The 13305-nt window shown below is 33.5% G+C and overlaps 1 protein-coding gene across 1 annotated transcript in view; it reads right to left on the bottom strand.

Moving 5' to 3' along the window:
• Window positions 1–2314: 2314 nt before the first annotated feature.
• LOC108773740 (polycomb group protein Pc) overlaps window positions 2315–13305 on the bottom strand; it is a 17197-nt gene continuing 6206 nt past the window's right edge. Inside the window, exons 3-6 of the mRNA XM_018539656.1 lie at window positions 4689–4732; window positions 4491–4614; window positions 3336–3734; window positions 2315–3016 (exon numbers count right to left, since the gene is read on the bottom strand). Of these exons, the coding sequence (XP_018395158.1) occupies window positions 2393–3016; window positions 3336–3734; window positions 4491–4614; window positions 4689–4732 (1191 nt within the window). The 3' untranslated portion in view covers window positions 2315–2392. The remainder of the gene's footprint in view (window positions 3017–3335; window positions 3735–4490; window positions 4615–4688; window positions 4733–13305) is intronic.

Genomic DNA, 13305 nt, shown 5'->3' with positions numbered 1-13305 from the left:
ACAGCTACATTAAGGACGAAACCTAAAAATTCTCGTATTAATTACAATAAATAAGCAACGTATATATATTTAAATTTAACACGTATTACGAATGTTAAATACATATTAAATCTTACGCGTTTAATATATATTTAACTTGAGAAACTTTTTTTCTTTAACATAACACTATCCACAGCAGGGACCCTACCATATTGTAATTTTCTGTTCCACCAAGCAACCGACCGCATCGCACTCTAGCGATGCTGTACGTGTTTAATACATACAAGAGCTCCAAAGCAAGAATTGAAGCACTGGTTTAATTTTGCCAATTTTAAATCTCTGTCCCTATAAATACGTAAAAAAAGAAGCACATGTATCAAACATTTTATTCATTCGCAAATAAGCGCAAACATCATTGTCACTTGTACTTGGTCACCTAATAAAACGAAACTATAGTTAATTTACTTAAAACATATAATAGAATGTTCTATTATATCAGCATAAAGAAAGAAAATTATTAGTTTATTGATGAAAGGAAATATATTTCCTTTCATTATTTTTCACACAAATTTCATTTTCGAATTAAATTCAATAATTGCTTGAATGGAATTCTTTATTCTTTCTTACGTGGTTTCTGGTTCCTACATCGCAATTAAGATTTGCTCCGTATAAAAATTACACTCAAAGAGATCTACAATAATAATCAGGGAACGTCATGTGACAATTGGAGTAAAGATCAATCTTCGATAAGGAAAACAATCAAAGAAAATAATAATAATATAAATAAGATAAAAATATAAGACAAGAGAAAACGTGATACTGTATTCTAAAATAGTATGTTATCTCTTCAATTCATATCAAGAGAAAAAAAGTTTAAAATTGTCAAACTGTAAATTTATTTCAACTATTTATCTTTCTGAGATCTTATAGATTTTTGTCTCACGAGTCAGAGAATAAAATCATCATTTATTATTATAAAACCTAAGCCTTGAGTGAATCTTAAGTTCTAATGTAATAGGAGCATTTACCATGGGAAAAAATTGATAACGCACTGTAAACGGAACAATGATAATGAGAAGATTGATCAATGTAAATGATATGATTAAAAGTGCGTCTAATGCATCATGCAGCATCGCTAAAACGAGATAACAGTATGCCGAATAGTGTGTAAACATAATCAGATATTGAATATAATCAGATTTGGATTGTTGTACTAATTTACAACGCGCCTTATCATCTTCTTATTTGGTGATACTTGACGATCGAAATCTACAAATAAAATACATTCACTAAGAGATATGCAATAATCTCGCGGAACTGTCACGATTGACATATGCAAGGATTTTCTACACTAAATAAAAATGATTAGTTATATACGAAGTAAAAATATACACAAAATCGAACGAAGTATTCGACGGCATGGAAATGCATTTGTCATCAAACGGGTGTATCGCGAGTTAGTTGAACTCAAATAAAAAAAAAACGCATCACCACTGATAGTGGTTGAAAATACTGTGCGCAATTGTTTTCCTTCAAATCGAATAACATTTTGTAATCGCTTGAATCATACATTTTCTTACGTACATTCAAAATATAATTCACACATTTTTCTTTCGCGATACTCTATTTTCCAGCATGTAGCAAAATATTCACCGATGAACAGGATACAACATTGTAACACGTTGAAAATCGTTTTTGTCCCTTCAAAATAACTCGGAACGTCTCCCCCCAAATCACTTCCACGAAGCAGTTTCAGTATTCTAAAAATGAATTAGAAAAATATTTTTTTTCCTAGATATATCTCGTGTATATAATATATATCCCGTAGTGTAAAAACGAAAGTTGAAGATTTTTACGTTATAGCATTCTCTTAGCGCGCGTTCTAAGACAAGCAAATAATAAAATCAACTAGAAGATATATTATCCTCTAATGTCTTCCAGATCTTTAGCGTGTAGTTAAAATCTACCAAGCATTTTAAAATATATCATGATAGCAGGTATGATGTATTCTCGGTAATGAACCGACATTGTCTAGTCTTTACAATCAATTTACACAGAATCGTATACAACGATCTGTCTGGGCACAATGATCAATTTTCAGTTTAGAAAAACAAATCGCGGATCATACAGTGAGGTCTGACCTTTGTTTCAACGTCTGTTCGATATTCTTGGGATTCCAATTGGTTCTCCAAGATTGTACAGATCTTTACGTGATACTTTCGCGATTTTTATTGCGATAATATGTGACGTCTTCATATATCACAAGACAAAGGTTTAATTTGCTTGGTATCCTGATTACATCCTCGCTTTAACATCCAACGAATGAAAATAATTTATATTTACACATTGTGATTCAATACAGCTTAGAGCGAATCCGTTCCAGGACTACCAAAGGTGATAGGATTCTTGAAGCTCAAAGGGTTTCCTTAGGATCCCTCTCTCGAAAAAAACCCTTTTCAGTCTTGCATTCCCTGATGGTAACGGTCTTCAGATTAACAGTAACGTCTGTAATAAACACTTGATCCGCCACGGGGTTCCTCGCGTGCCAATAATCCGTGCCGGGATTCGTGAGTGGAACGAAAATCTCTGATTTCGGAATCTCTGTTTGTTTGACGTTTGAACTATTATTGTTGTTATTGTTGTTATTATTGTTATTATTATTATTAGGGCTATGATGTCCATTCACAGTGGGTAACCTATTATTATTAGTGTAAGAGTCCGTGGGGCTGGGTGATTTGTGACCGTTTGCTTTGTCAGTAGCAACTGCGCCATTCGATTTGTCTTGCTTTTGCTCCGATAATTGCTTCTTCTTTGTAGTAACTTGTTCCAAATTAGTATCTATCTGAGCAGACAGCGGTGTTGGTGGTGCACGCGGAAGAGAGGGTGGCGGACCATGAGGTACATCAGCTTCGGGACGCTTTTTGTCCTGTACTGCGGGCGCCGGTGTCGTCGGTACTGCCGGCAGAGGTTCTTCCGGTGTCGATTTTACGCTGGAGGACGACGGCCTTCTTTGATTTTGTCCGTTCGCTTTGTGACTCTGTAATGTAAAGTGTAAGATTCTTGCTTTTATATCAATCAAAAAGATACAACGATATCAAAGTGCCATGATTGATATTTTTAACTATATCCCTTTTAAAAACTTTTGTGTATCCATTAGTAACACTTTTTATCATCTTTTTAGAATCTAAATGGATTGCAATTTATGTATGCATGTAAAGTTTTTATGTATCAATCAGATGTTTAATTTTCTGCTGCAACATTAATTAATTTGAAAGTCATCCGTATTGTAATTTAATTTTAGTGGCGTTCAACGCAATGGTAATAAGTTGCTATATACAATAATTATTGAAACTTACATAAGACGGATTTGTGGGGTTGTTTTTCAAAGGCAATAACCGAGGAACTTTGCTCGGAGGTGGGCTACTACTGCCACTACTAGGACTACTCGTGGTAATAGTTACTCCAATCTTGCCAGATCGACTAAGGACCTCTGCCTTCCTTTTCATACGTTCTTTTCTAGGCAATAAGGGTAAGTCCATACTACTGGCTGAACTGTCGGAATCAACGCTGAACGTTGATGCCAATTCTGGCGACTCATGACTGTCTAAGGAACTTGGGAGAGTATCCTCATCAGGGGCTACTGGATTTAAACGAGATGCTGAAGTGCTGCCCGTCGTCGATTCATCTTGACTGTCTTCGCCTACCCTTTCGTCTCCGCCAGGTTCCTCATCGACAACAAGATTAGACAGTTGTTCCTAAAAATGAAGATTGTCGTAGATTAAATTGTATGCAAAAAACACGTCTCTACAATACAATTTTATGATCGTGTTAACTTTTAAGTTTAAATTACAACTATTTTACACAAAATGAAGAAAGATTTTATGAACAGCTATAATTAGCGAAGAACACCATAAAATTTGCCAAGATACTGAGCTATTAAAGTGATTCAGTGTAATGAGGAAGTGATAAATGATCTCTTGAGTTATCTTGGTACTAAAAACATAATACCATATAAATTATATATAGGTACATATAGTATATAACCTTGTTATATACATATATACTATTTGTTAATTATTTACATATGTTACATATTAATCAATTACATATGTATATTATTTGTAACAACATTTTTAATTAAAATGTTTTTAATTAAAATCATCTAAATATTTCCCCATACTACCTAAAAATAGAATATGTTCTGTATTTATAAAGTATTAATGATAAATAAATCTCTTTTTTTTTTATAAAAAACATACTTGACAATTTCTTCGTATATTAATTTTTATATATTAATTGTAAATTGTTAGACATAACTAATGCTCAATTTAATGTAATGAGTAAAGTGATCTATAAAACACCGTTAGAGATTACGAATGGATAAGAAAACTTTTCTGTTTTAAATAAATTACTGTTGATTTAATTATGATACCTTGCTCCATTTTAATGACTATTAAAGTCATTCATTTGAAACAGACAAGTATTTGTACAAAGAAGAAATATATTCTTACGCTATATCTAGTATCCCTTCGCCTTGGCCTTCTGGTGGGTACATCTGTACCTTTTTGGCTTTCTTCGTACAATTCGATTAATCTGACGTCTAAAATATTTTCTTCCGGCTCCCACGTGTTGTATCTAAAATACGAGAGAAATTATTCCAGTTACGAACGTCAATCTATTTAATAACAATTTTTCGATTTCGTACTCACTTTTTGCTCCATCCTTTCCATTTGACAAGATACTCGACCTTGCCCTAAAAAAAAAAAAAGAAAAAGTATGATCAGTTTTACGATTGTCAATCATGGTTTTCAATCATACAATATAAACACGTGTTTTAATGAACGAGGAATTAAGCTATAGACTCATAAAAATTCACGAATATTGATTCAAAACCGAAATATAAGAGAATGAAGTAAAATTATTGAATCGTTTAATACAATTTCATTGACGGTAAATACGATGAGCATCAATGCGTTGAGCGACACGTGAGACAGCGTGCGCGAGTTGTCATTTCATTATTCTCAATTATCGCGACGCCGCGACGTTACCACGTGGATATCTGTCTATCCACAGGAGAAAATTGTAATGAAATTATATTTCTAAAAACACGATGGAAAACGTAGGTAAAATATTAACACGTGTAAAATATTAATAAGGATAAAATAGCGATGTGGAAAAATAAGAGAATTTCATATGTTCAATTTATGGAAATAAGAAGTTGGGATAATGTTTATATTTGTTTTTCTCTACATGCAGATATCGTAAACATTTTGTTTCGCAATGCGACGATTCAACATCGGCTTCTGTAACATCGTTTTCCTCATGTATTCGCTATTGACGCGTAATTGTCGCATTAATCACTTTCACATTTACTCGTAATTAAGCTCTACCAGTTACGCATCAACGCCAGAATTATACTGCGTGCACGTGTTGCGCGCTGTGCGCATGTCGGACGGATCGTACGCCGATAAGATCTGCCCATCGATAAGAGCCGACTCGCTCGCTTATCAGCCTAAGTAATTATAGCTCATAGCGCAATAATTATTATAATAATGAGAGATGTACGTTACGAATTGTTTCGTAAGATCCCTCACAATGTCAATTGCCAGACAGATCAAATTGGGCGTGAAAGCTCAATTCGCCGCCAGTCAATAAGTTGAAGCCAAGTTGAGATAAACGGGTAGAATGTATTTATTAGATCAATGGATCTAACGATTATGAGATAAAAGTATAAAAAGAGTGAAGCGTTGCATAAGAGCCGATCGTTATATAAGAAAGGAATAGTGTGAAAATTGAATCAATTCAATTTAAGGATTATTGAATTTTTAATAAACCTTTTTTATAAAGTTCAGAATAAATCTTACTTTAAAAAGAGTGAAATCTTATAGACCTTCTACAATAATTAAGCCATAAGTCATAAATCAGAACTAAAAATTGACGACTGTGAATGATCCATTTCTATAGCTTATGACTTATAATTTATGATCTATGGCTTATTGTAGAAGGCTCATTATTTTTAATAAGATTGAAAATTGAGCCAGTTCTTTTGAAAAAGAGTGGCTCAATTATCACACTTTAGTGTTAGTGTGAGAATTTACTTTAAAAAAATATAAATATATAGAGTAAATATAGTCATAAATGCTTAGCATATGAACTTGACATATCGAGGATAACACCGTAAAAGGATGTTTCCTGTTAAAATATTCGCGTGTTAGTAGCTATTGCGGTTATTCGAGAAACTTCAGAAACTGCATTATTTTGCAACAATTAGATAATATAATAGTGGTTTGATACATCAATGTTTGACAAGTAACAATAATAATTGATAACTGACAATAATTGTTTGAATTGTTTCTCAAATAATTAACAGTTATAATACGTATGCAATACGTGAACATTCAGATAGGAATTTCATGTCTTGAATATGCTCTGATTTGCGCGGAAATTTGTGTTAAATCACGAATGTTGATTATTACAAAAAAAGAATAAAAAATTGAGTCAATTGAGTATATTTTGAATATAATTTCAATCTTAATGTTAATTTTGGTTTTATTTATTAACTTTATATAGATTAAGTTCAATCTTTTCTTCTAAAATTATATATAATATTTGAATTCTGAGACTAAGCGATGCGTTTCACTGAATTCCATGAATTAGAAACCTTTCCTTTAACTTAAAATTTTTTCGTTTGAAAATTAAAAAAATACGTTAACATTTTCATGCTTGAATATTAATTAAAAACTTACATTTATAACAATCTTTACAAGAGGCAACAACAACAGCACATTAAACTTTGGGTATGTTAAGTTAGCAACCCCAACTATAGTACTCAAGAGTTGTGATTAGAGTTCCCACTTCCTTTTGACGAGACGAAGAGTTCCCTATAGTTAATAACAAGAGTTCCGCTCAATAAACATTTTTTTTTACATTTTTCAAAAATGGGGTGCTAACTTTTTATCGAATTTCGAGGTGGAATAGTTCTGAGCGGCTTAATAGCTTCAATTTGCGATTGCCTAGAGTTCCTGATATGTAACAAAAATTTTCGAATATTAAAAAAAATTGAAAATTTTTGAAAAATTATTTGAAAAATTAATTTTTAGATACAATAGTTCTGATGATAATTTCTGCTTCTTCTTGACGATACGAAGAGTTCTCTATGATTTTTAATGACATATGCGCTTAATAATCATTTTTTAATAATTTTTTTTAAATGGGGTGCTAACTTTTTAACGAAATTCGAAGACGCATAGTTCTGATCAGCTTAACAGAACTATTTTGTGAATACCTAGAGTTCTTGATACATAAAAAACATTTTTGAAGAATAATAAAGTTTAAAAAAAATAGTAGAAATCTTTGAAAATTTTTTTGAGAGTACCGAGTAGTTCTGAGTTGCGTTTCTTATAGTACTCGACGAGTTCTATCGAAAACTGTAAGGTGAAAAAGCGATTGGACCAACGGTTTGCAAGATACAGCGACATTTGTCAGAAGATCAACAATTTTTAGAGTATATCTCGGAAACCATTGGTCCAATCGCTTTGAGCCCTGATACTTTTCGACAGAACTCGCCGAGAACTGTCCAGAACTCCGATCAGAACTACTCGGTACTCCCAAAAAATTTTGACTTCAAATTTTTTTCCAAGTCCCACGTCGGAAAATTTTTTGAGAGTACCGAGTAGTTCTGAGTAGCGTTTCTTATAGTTCTCGACGAGTTCTATCGAAAACTGTAAGGTGAAAAAGCGATTGGACCAACGGTTTGTAAGATACAGCGACATTTGTTACATTTGTAAGATCATACAATTTTTAAATAAGTATATCTCAGAAACCGTTGGTCCAATCGCTTTGAGCCCTGATACTTTTCGACAGAACTCGTCGAGAACTGTCCAGAACTCCGAACAGAACTACTCGGTACTCCCAAAAAATTTTTGATCAAAAATTTTTTTCCAAGTCCCACGTCGGAAAATTTTTTGGGAGTACCGAGTAGTTCTGTTCGGAGTTCTGGACAGTTCTCGGCGAGTTCTGTCGAAAAGTATCAGGGCTCAAAGCGATTGGACCAACGGTTTCCGAGATATACTCACTTTAAAAATTGTTGATCTTCTGACAAATGTCGCTGTATCTTGCAAACCGTTGGTCTAATCGCTTTTTCACCTTACAGTTTTCGATAGAACTCGTCGAGAACTATAAGAAACGCTACTCAGAACTACTCGGTACTCTCAAAAAATTTTTCGACGTGGGACTTGGAAAAAAATTTGAAGTCAAAATTTTTTGGGAGTACCGAGTAGTTCTGATCGGAGTTCTGGACAGTTCTCGGCGAGTTCTGTCGAAAAGTATCAGGGCTCAAAGCGATTGAACCAATGGTTTCCGAGATATACTCTAAAATTGTTGATCTTCCGACAAATGTCGCTGTATCTTGCAAACCGTTGGTCCAATCGCTTTTTCACCTTACAGTTTTCGATAGAACTCGTCGAGTACTATAAGAAACGCTACTCAGAACTAATCGGTACTCTAAAAAAAATTTTCAAAGATTTCCACTATTTTTTTTAAACTTTATTATATTTCAAAAATGTTTTTTATGTATCAAGAACTCTAGGTATTCACAAAATAGTTCTGTTAAGCTGATCAGAACTATGCGACCTTGAATTTCGTTAAAAAGTTGCACCCCATTTTTTAAAAATTATTAAAAAATTATTATTAAGCGCATATGTCATTAAAAATCATAGAGAACTCTTCGTATCGTTAAAAAGAAGCAGAAATTATCATCAGAACTGTTGTATCTAAAAATTAATTTTTCAAAAATTTTTAATTTTTTTTACATATCAGGAACTCTAGACAATCGCAAATTGAAGCTATTAAGCCGCTCAGAACTATTCCACCTCGAAATTCGATAAAAAGTTAGCACCCCAATTTAAAAAATGTAAAAAAAATGTTTATTGAGCGGAACTCTTGTTATTAACTATAGGGAACTCTTCGTCTCGTCAAAAGGAAGTGGGAACTCTAATCAGAACTGCTGAGTACTATAGTTGGGGTGCTAACTTAACATACCCTTAAACTTTAAGCTTGCGCCAAGTTGCGTTAAATGTGAGTCAATCTCTCTACCTTATCTCTACGTACATTTTTTATTTTAATCATTTTGTTATAACAAATTACTATCATTATTTAAAATAACGTGTCGCATATTAATAAAAACTTTGTTTTTAAATAATAATACGTCACTTAGATTAACTATCTTAAGCTGAAGAATATTAATAAAAAATGTTGAATCGTCCGAAAATTTACTTGGCTTCTCTTGAGAATGGGATCTTTTTCTTTTTCAATTGTAATATTTGTTCCATTTAAATAAAATTTTAGAAAAAATACCTATATTACAAAAGAGATATTCTGCGTTAATTCTTCTATTATTTCTTTTGCAAATAAATAAATGCAACTTTATACATATATTTTAAAAAATTAAATTTTCGTACAGTTCTAAATTCACCCTTAAGAGTTCTGGAGTTCCTGTTCAAAATGAAAAATAGTTTCGGTAAATTAACGAAAAATTTATGGTGCCAATTTTACAAAATGCAAAACACCTCCAAAATATCTCCGCGATATCTTCCAAACTATTAGTCTTATAGCATTTTAAATACTAGAACGAATAATAAATAGAACTTTTAATAAATAGAATTATTGGGATGCTATTCAGAACTGTCGACAGAACTGTCAGAACGTTCAAAAATGTTTTAATCCTCAGGTGTTAAATGCTCCGACTTTCAAAAAATCTCTCTTATCTCTTGAACTGTTGATTCTAGCGCTTCGAGCGTTAATACCTTTTCGTTAGAACTCTCAAGATATGCTATCCAGAACTGTCGGCGGAACTGCTGAACCTTTTAAAAAATATTTACCTCTCGGGTGTTAGAAATTGACATACGAAATATCATATCTCTTAAACCGTTGGTGCCGACAGTTCTGTCGACAGTTCTGGATAGTACTCCACAAGAGTTCTCAATCAAAAGTTAATAGCGTTCAAAGCGTTAGAGATTAGGACCAATAGTTTAGAAAATATCGTGATTTTTTGTTATGCGTTTTGCGAAGTTGGCATCACAAATTTTTGTTTTTTAATTTTTTTTGTATTAATCAATCGGAACTATTTTAGGTAGGAACTCGAGAACTCTTCGGGGTATACTCGGAACCGTGACGAAAATTTCATTTTTTTAAAAACATGGGGTACCACAACTTCACAGACACATAACGAGCCTCAGGGGGTTTCCCCTATCCAATCCCTCGCGTATCCAGAACCAATGAAGCTATGAGAAAAAGCGTGCGCGCGCGCAAGAGAGAGAGAGAGAGAGAGAGAGAGAGAGAGAAAGCGATATCTCGCTTGAGCGGTTGGAAAACGCGTGAATTTTTGAAACCATCTCGTGGCATAAAGCACGGTCGATAGCACAGCCGGCTACGTCGATGTTCGATGGGCAGCTCACTCATTGGCGGTGGGCCAATAACAGAAACGGCACGCCGCTGCTGCCCCATCATGATGCACAGGCACGACAGTTGGAAAACAATGACACGCGCGATACATCGCGGAACGCAGTACGAATGAAACCCTACGAATGAAGCTGGCGGGTGACATGATCGACACGATAACGCGGAGCAGGTTGTCGTCCCTTCGCAGGACACCGTTACCCGATATTGTTACGTGTCGATAACGCAACAATCGTGTCATCAATTCGCGGGAGAAAATGCGCTTTATGACGCTTTACACGTCATTTCACGAGTTCGATTTGTTCGGTTTTCAAAACCAGCCGGTGAAACGGCGATCTTCGATACGAACAGACGACGCGGGGCGATTTAAATTGCATCGGAAGAAAGGAAATCTCGCGGATGCGTCCCGAATAAAAAATCGTAGGATCTTTCCTCCCCCCCGCGAGTAGTTTGTCAGTTTCGGTGCTCAGTTGGAGCTTAACTTTCTGCGATTCAACGTTATTTCTCACAAATCAGCGAATACCCAATATTTCCTCGTTTTGATTTCATCTCATTTCAATCTAATAAATGAAAAAAAACACAGAAAAATTTTGGTCCAATGATCAATTCATTAATCAATGTTCGACTTAATGTTATTTATGTTGATTAATGTCCAATTATTCATTGATACAACAACTTGAATTTATTTATATAATTAAATATTCATTCTTGCAATAAATTCTAGTAATAATTTTATAATCTAAAAGTTTATTGGACCAATTTTCATTAATTGAAGAAATATTTTATTGTATTTACGTATAGTTTTGGTTCAGTATATATTTTTCATAGCTAAACTAGTATACGAAATACACTCTTTGCATTTAAAGTACTAGATATACGTTTAAAATTTGGAGAAAGCGAAAAGGAAATTTCCAGTACAGTTCAGTATAGCAATAAAAAATTCGAAGAATCTTTATCCTTTGGCGGAATTTATGGAGATTCCGCAAAAACATAGTTTGCTGACTTTAATTGTGCAGCGATTTGAATGCTGAATCACACGAGACTAGCCTGAATTTGACCAATCAAATGATTTCCATTTTAATCTATTCCTTTCTGATTGGCTGAATTCTAATTCTCGATTCGCAATCCTTAAAATTTAAACAATGCGTAGTGTGGATAAGACAGTTTCGTATTGTTTACGTTGTTTACATTACTTTGTATGTTTTTCATTCCTGACATTATTTCCAGCAAAGTTTTTTGTCCCCTTTGAGATTTCCGGATAGCATAAAAAAAAAAAAAAAGAAAATTGAAACGATTTACGCAAGTTACACTTTTGCGGAGAATTTTATAGGATAATTTTACGTTCGCGGTATTGCGCTCTACGACGCACATTTCATAGAAATACGCCATCGGCTGCTACCAGCTGATCGCCATGCCATACGGAGCCTTTCTCCTATCCGTCAGCGAACCCACCGTTGTCCGCCTCCGGAGACTCCCGTTAACCAGAAATTGTATAGTCGGTGTCAGAATGCGTGGTTGGGATACCTTCTTTTACTAGTAGCTCTCTCAATTTGCTTTTAAGACCGAGGGCAATAATAAAAATGCAACACCAAACGTATTCATGTATTCAACCAAGATTATCATATTGTTTTAACGAAGTGTGAAACAAATGAAAGTTTCTTCCTACATCGTACACGGATTACGTGACTGTTTCTATCGCCTTTAATAGGTGCGAGCGACTATTTATTAAATGTAATCGACTTTGTGTCCGGTTTCAACAATACAGATTAATTTTAATCTCGATTTGACTTGTTCTTCATCTTTTTCTAGTTTTATATATAAGAATTAAGAATAAAAGCTATAACACACAAAGAACTTGAGAACAGGATAAACGTAAACAATAAGCAATCACATTTTAGACCTGCTTCTACTGAAAAAATCTTCATTTGAAAGAAATATTTTTTGCTCAAATTTTATTTAAATTATTTTAAAAAATTATTTCCTTGGGTCAATGAAAACCATCTTTGAAATTAAGATATTTATTTTATTTGTAAAAACAGAAATAATGTTTTTTTCAAATATGAGCAGAGAAATATTTCTTTAAAATTAAGATTTTTTTTTCAGTGTATTATCTTACGTTCTTTACTGTAATTGTTCGATTAGTTTACCGCCTTACGTTTTTGCTTAAATTGAATCGAGATTAAAGTTCAATCTACATTGCTTCAGTAAAAACAGCAGTTTTGCAACTGTTGTAAGATCTTTAATATTATTAATCTATACACTTAGATCCAATAATGAATTAAGGATAGAATCAATTACATATATTATTCTTTTACAGAACGCAGTCATTGGTAGAGATGAATATTAGAGATAACATCAAATTAGACTGGGTCCACAATCTTGCTTTAAGATGCCGTAAGCCGTAAGAATTTGACCAATCACAGTCGATTATTTTTCTCGCGTTCAACTATGATTGATCAATTTCTTACGACTTTACGGTTTAGGGCCTCTTAGTTTTGTGGACCCAGCCTTAAACTTTCGACTATTAAATATATGATGAAGTAAGTAAGAAACATACGACTGGAGTAACTCCGCGCACTAAAAATCATCTTTCGAGAAAAGTTCTATTTACTTTTGATTGCGATAATATTTTTCGTAATGAGTTCTTCACAGGTTTCTCAAAATGTCAGAAGCATCAAATCAACTTGTAATTAAATTTGGGGGATTGGCAGTATTTCAGATCGATTATGTGTCGAAAGTCTGAAAGCAATCGGCATACAGTAATATTTCTGAGATTTTATTTGAAATACGTATATATGTATTAGTCTAACGCGTCTAACTTTGACCGTAATTGGTGTTTCTCGTATTAAATTGATCTATTTACTTTTTGCT

This window comes from Cyphomyrmex costatus, unplaced genomic scaffold (assembly GCF_001594065.2).
Source record: "Cyphomyrmex costatus isolate MS0001 unplaced genomic scaffold, Ccosl1.0 scaffold219, whole genome shotgun sequence".
Classification (NCBI taxonomy): Eukaryota; Metazoa; Arthropoda; class Insecta; order Hymenoptera; family Formicidae; genus Cyphomyrmex; species Cyphomyrmex costatus.
Note: the sequence above shows the minus strand (reverse complement) of the source record. Positions and strands in the feature narration are given on the sequence as shown.